Source organism: Etheostoma spectabile, chromosome 19, assembly GCF_008692095.1.
Source record: "Etheostoma spectabile isolate EspeVRDwgs_2016 chromosome 19, UIUC_Espe_1.0, whole genome shotgun sequence".
NCBI lineage: Eukaryota > Metazoa > Chordata > Actinopteri > Perciformes > Percidae > Etheostoma > Etheostoma spectabile.
In genome coordinates, this window is record NC_045751.1 from 16,708,550 (window position 1) to 16,714,532 (window position 5,983).

Below are 5,983 nucleotides of genomic sequence, written 5' to 3' on the forward strand. Positions count from 1 at the left end.
GGCTTGGGAAAGGGAAGTTTGGGGTCCCCTGCTGGAGCTGCTTCCCCCACGACTCGATCCCGGATAAGTGGATGAAGATGGATGGATGGATATTATGCTGAAAGCTCCAGTTTTAACAGTTTTTTTCCCCTTGGCTAAGTGTTACGCAACTCTAAGCCAGCCTTCTATGATTGGTCATCTGCTCCAGGTAGGCAGGACTAGAGAGGTTGTTTTTTTCAGCCACTGCGGTGTCAACACTGTTGCATGTAGCCACATGCTAACGGCAGTAAAATGTCGTCTTGACTGGCAGTGTCGTTAAATTTCTCTAGTTCGTACATCACTCCTGAAACATTTTCTGTTTATGTAGTGTAGAGGGGTTTTCACCGCCGTGACGTTCTGGGTGGTAACCCCGATGCGCAGCCATATTGGAGGCACTTGGTGTAAACAACTGAACGGTGTAGAGTGGAGTATTGTGCACTTTGGACACTTTAAGAGAATTTAGCCTTGTCTAAACAACAGAAAAGTGTCCAAGATGAAAAGGCATATAGGGAAGGACTTGGACCACAAGAAAAAGCTCAATATTTCGAGAAATTACGGTTTGACGATCCGGTGATTCTTCCTTAAATTGCATATCCCGATATATTAATCAACTACCTGGTTTTCTCGCCGAGCCCATCCACAGCAACAGACCTCAAATCCTGCAAAAGGTTTAGAGGCCTATAACCAGATGGTGTGTGCATGAGTGAGGAAGATGCAGTACCATGTCATTAACGGTTGTTGTGTTGTGAAGGCCAAAGTAAGTAATGCAATAACGTCTTTAATCAACCTAACAACTGTATGATATCACTGCGATAATCAAGGTGTAGCCAAGTGACTCTCAATCGTTTTTTCATTTCAAAGACCCCCAGTTTGCTCCCTACACTATCTGAATAAGCGCCTTCTTTCCTCTGATGACTTCTGGCATTCCTCTCCCTGGTTTTTAATAACTTTTGGAAGTCGATAATATTCCAAATGTTTTTCCTCGGTCTGACCTATTGGTACAACCTAAAACACGGAAATAATTAACCATTTTACTTGACGACGTTCGGGATCTACTTCAGTGCCTGTGCTTAGTTGTGATGCGGAATATCCAATATGGCAACTTCTGGTCTGATGACGAGTTGTGAAAAAAATTTGGTTTAAAAGCCTTTATTGGCCCAATTTTTGAAATTGTTGCTTCGTTCCACTACAACCTAACGTTAGCATACAAGTAGCTGCGTGCTAACGCGACATAGCTGTAGTCTCTGCCAATGCTGGTCATTTCTCTTTAAATTCTGATTACTGCTGGGACATGTTTGATCGGACAATATATGGTTTAGAAGCCTTTATTGGTACAAAGTCCTGCTATATACGCCGTTGCAGTAGGTCCTGCTAATACTAGTGAAACACAGAGTGGAGGCAGGAAGCTAATCAGAGCAGACTGGGCTTTGTAGGGAGGGGGGTTTAAAGAGACAGGCGAGCATCTAATACAGAGGGTGAATACAAGTGCAGCTGTCATGGGCAACATGAGAAAAATAAACATTTAAAAAACATGTAGACATGTTCTTGTACAAACACAAAATGCAAATATCATCCTGAAAATGTTATATAATAATTGCCCTTTAACATACCCAAATACCACAAAATACAGACAATACCAGTACAAATATAACACTTAAAGTTCCTATGACATGCTGCTTTTTGGATTCTCTTATACAGTACATGGCAAACTCAACATTGCATGAATTAGACCCACCACACTTGCAGCTTGTAGTGGTTGAAAGCAACCTAAAACAGTCATCCTATCAAGTAGTACTGTAGTTCTGGACTTTGATTTCTTGGGATTTTTCCTCTATTACACAAACAAAACCTCTACAGTCAGATTTGGGCTTATTGGGCCAAGAAAGGATGCACACCAAATCCAGACGACATCCCACACATGACACCATGCTTGTGAGTAATAGGTCATGAGTGTTATGAGGTAGGTGTGTGTGTGTGTGTGTGTCTGTCTGTCTGTCTGTATGTCTTTGTCTGTCTCTTTCTGTGTGTGTTGTCTGTCTGTCTGTCGCTTTGTGTCTGTCTGTCTGTGTGTCTCTCTCTCTCTGTCTGTCTGTCTGTCTGTGTGTGTCTGTCTGTCTGTCTGTCTCTTTGATGTTTGTGTGTATGTGTCTGTCTATGTGTGTCTGTCTCTGTGTGTGTATGTCTTTGTCTGTCTCTTTCTGTGTGTGTTGTCTGTCTGTGTGTCTCTCTTTCTCCGTCTGTGTGTGTGTGTGTGTGTGTGTGTGTGTGTGTTTGTGTGTGTACCGGGAGGTGAGTGCCAGAACGTGGCTGTTGCAGGCGTCGTCTCCGTCCTCCCAGCTCTCGGCTCTCCTCCCTCGGTCCTCCGCCCAGCTCACTGGAGCTCTGCCTCGCTCCAGAGAAACTCCGCTCTGAAAACCCAGCATAAGTTACAGGGACGTACGAAAAAGACAAAATGCTCGGATTTCAGCTTCTTAAATGTGAATATTTTTTAGTTTCTTCTCTCCTCTGTGACAGTTAACTCAATTGTTTTGAGTCGTCGACAAAACAAGACATTTGAGGACGTCATCTTGGGCATTAATAGGAGAAAATCAACAGGATAATCTACGAAAGAAAATAGTCGTTAGTTGCAGCCCTAAAAGAAATAAACATTGCTTTTTCTTTCAGTTAAAATAAAAAAAATGTAAAAGGTTATTTTTGGGCATTTTAGGTGTTTATTTGTAATAGGACAGCTGAAGACATCAAAAGGGGAGAGAGGGGGAAGGACAAGCAGCAAAGGGTTGCAGCGTCGAGGAGTAAACCTCTATATATGGGCGCCTGTCTTACCAGGTTAGCTAACCAGGCGCCCTCATTTTCTTTTTTCATTGGTGTGATTGCCATTTGCTTCTGGGATTTCTTTAGAATGCCTGTACCATAGCATGGTGACTGTGGTTAGCTAGCGTAGCTTTTTGAGACAGTGGGTCATGTTGTAACTGATAACAAACTGGGTTAGGATAAGGGTTTGACCCACGTCACTGTGTTTATCTGAAGATGGAACTTGTCGTGTAAACAACTTTGGTTGTAAAAGCTGTGAGACCTGTGTCAAAGCTATACCTGATGCTGGATGTCCTCTCATTTACTCCGATCAATTTAGGGCAGCATTGATGTTAATTTTCATTGGCTATTAATCCGTTGATTATATTCTTGATTAGTTGCTAGCTCTATAAAATGTCAGTGAGAGACATCCTTAAATCTCTTGTTTTATCCACAACTCAAAAGATATTTAGTTTACTGTCACAGAAAATGTCACGTTTTTCATTAAAAAATGACTCAAACCGATTATTAAAATAGTTGGCAATTAATTTCAAAGGACAATTCTGGCGAACAATGAACCTAGGGGTTAATAACATATGGGAACCGAGTCGACCGTTCTCTGAGAAATGTTTTCATGCTAATCGAATGTGACCAGTTTTAGCGCATACCGCTAATTAGCTTGTAACGCTAGTCGTTGAGGCACTAGTAAAGTAAACCACTAACAAGGCTAAAAATAGTACATAATAATGCTTTGGTTGCGTCTGAAATTGCTTCTTCTGCACTACATGCATACTATTGTTCAACATACTTTTGTGTAAATAAAGAGTAGTGTGTATCTTTTCTTGACATCAACGTCACTTCCTGAGATCCTCCATGCCGGCTGGAGATGCGTAACACCTGTAGATCCCAGCTTTAGCACCACATATGGCATTAATTACTGAAAAAGGTAAGCAACTAAACCAACAGTTGTGGGTATCAAAGTCACAGATTTTATTAGGTAGCAACTCACATCCGCACTCGACTCACATCAGGTAGTGACAGCGTTTCTGACATTACGTTGTTTTTCCTACCGCATCACATTGTGGGATCCTTAAGCTGGCGTATTGTCCAGTGGTTGCATACTGTAATATTTCCCATATTATTAGTTTTTCACTAAGATTTCTGACATGCTTAAAAATCTCACATACTGTTTTAGCTACTAAATAGTATAATAGTGTGCAATATCGGACGCAACCTTGGACTTTCTCCTGCCAGTGTTCCATTACTGACAATAAAAGTGAGGCCACATTTACATTGCTACGTTTTGGTTTTGAAGCAGAGTTGTCAGTGTTGCCTCGGTTCGCAGCCATTGAGACTAAAGCACAACCCCGCAGATTCCAAACTAAAACGGGTCAGAAGTGTTTAAAAATGTCTCCGGTTTAGGGGCTCTGGAACGCCAGAGCAGAGTAAATGTGATGTGTAAACGCAGCAAAAGATATTCTTTTCTGAGCGTTCCCTGGACTAAACACCACTGACCTTTGCCCTCTTCTCCTTATTCTCCTCTTCCTGTTTCTCCAGCTCGGCGATGCGCAGGCTTAGCGCCTCCCAGTGCATGATGGGAAGGCCCAGACTGTCCTCGCCGTAGCCCTCCTGCCAAATCAGCGCCGCGCCCTCCGAATCTTCATCCTCCTCCTCGTCATTGTCAGCCTCTTCATCACTCCTCCTGTCGTCTTCTGCCTCGTTACTCTCTTTCTCTTCCCGCTGTTGCTCCTTCTCTCCCTCCATCTTCTACAGGGCTGAAACAAGCATTCAGATCCTTTATTTAAGTACTAATACCACAATGTAAAACATACTCTGCTACAGGTCAAAGTTCTGCATTGAAAAGGGTAAAGTGAAAGTATGTAAGTATCATCGTACTTTACGCAGGTTAATTAGGTGATAATAATAATATTTACATTAATAGATAAATTTGCATGCAGAAAAGGCATAAACGGTTTTTCACCAGAATGCAAGAAATGCAGCGTTTGATGCTCAATATTTCCTGGGGGACGACCCAGACACCCCGGCTATAATTTGTACCCCCACAGTGTTAAAACAAACGTTTCGGCTAGATAGGTGGGGTTCTCAACCCCCCCAAATGTTGAACCCAAAGTTACCCTCTTCTAAACATAACAGGAAAATTAATAGCATGCACAAAATGTCAAATTGTTAGTAAAGAGAAACTTCCTGGCAGTGGCGGAGTTAACGACTCTGCTGCTCAGTAACGTTAGCTTTAAAAAAAAAAAAAAAAAAACCTGACACAACGGCCCTGCCGAAATTCAAAGGTTGAGACTAGCAGCGTGTGTTTGATAGACCTGGGAATAGCGTGTGTGTGTGTGTGTGTGTGTAGCCTACCACACAAAACGGTTGTTAGTTGTTGAAAAAAAGAAGTAACTTACCACTTTCTCTCAAATAAAAACACAGCTCTTCTGCTCTCTCTGTCGGAGAAGTAGTTGAGAGTTTTGCCACATAACAGCTAGTTAGCTCGGCTCCGTCCTCAACTCCTCCTAGTTATCTTCCCCCGTACCTTCCCTTCCTTTACATCAGGAGTTTCACTCCCTCTGCCTTTGCCTCAACCAGGCAAAAGAAGCGAAAATGATGTCCACCACCAAAGCCGTTCGGGTCTCACTTGTCTCAGCCTGCACTTACACGGTGTCCTGGCGGCTCTTGTTTTTTCGGCTATTATTATTTTGCCAAATATCCATCCTTTCTTGGTCCTAACAAACAAACAATGGGGACACAAACTTCAGGAATTTCACGCACAGGAAAATGTTGTCAATGGGAAATTCAAGTCTGGTACTTCCTGTCAATGCCTATAAAATAAACGCCTTCTTAAGAGTTAGCTAGCTAACTTAACTTGAACGCAGCTAGCTGACTAATAGAATAATAATATATTAATAATATACTAATATATTAATAATAATATATTAACAATATAATAATAATATATTAATAGTTGAAAAACAAAAACTCTCAGTGTGTTTCCGGTTACACCGGATCTGAGCAGTGTTAGCTTGATGCAGTCAGGGGAGGAGGTGGAGGTGTCTTGTTTCATTTCATTCGTTTCTGCTCTTCTGTCCAGATTTAAATGTGTGGATTGAACGGTCGGTGGACAGATAGATAGATAGATAGATAGATAGATAGATAGATAGATAGA

The 5,983-nt window shown here is 41.9% G+C and overlaps 1 protein-coding gene across 2 annotated transcripts in view; it reads right to left on the reverse strand.

Annotated features, from left to right (window-relative positions):
- Positions 1-5,649, reverse strand: part of si:dkey-6n21.12 (schwannomin-interacting protein 1) — a 10,745-nt gene extending 5,096 nt beyond the window's left edge. Inside the window, exons 1-3 of one of the 2 annotated variants that reach the window (XM_032544487.1) lie at positions 5,226-5,649; positions 4,324-4,575; positions 2,302-2,426 (exon numbers count right to left, since the gene is read on the reverse strand). In XM_032544487.1, coding sequence (XP_032400378.1) covers positions 2,302-2,426; positions 4,324-4,572 — 374 coding nt within the window. In that variant the 5' untranslated portion in view covers positions 4,573-4,575; positions 5,226-5,649. Of the gene's footprint in view, positions 1-2,301; positions 2,427-4,323; positions 4,584-5,225 lie in introns of both variants that reach the window. The other variant, XM_032544486.1, reaches the window with a different exon arrangement.
- Between the last annotated feature and the right edge of the window lie 334 nt (positions 5,650-5,983).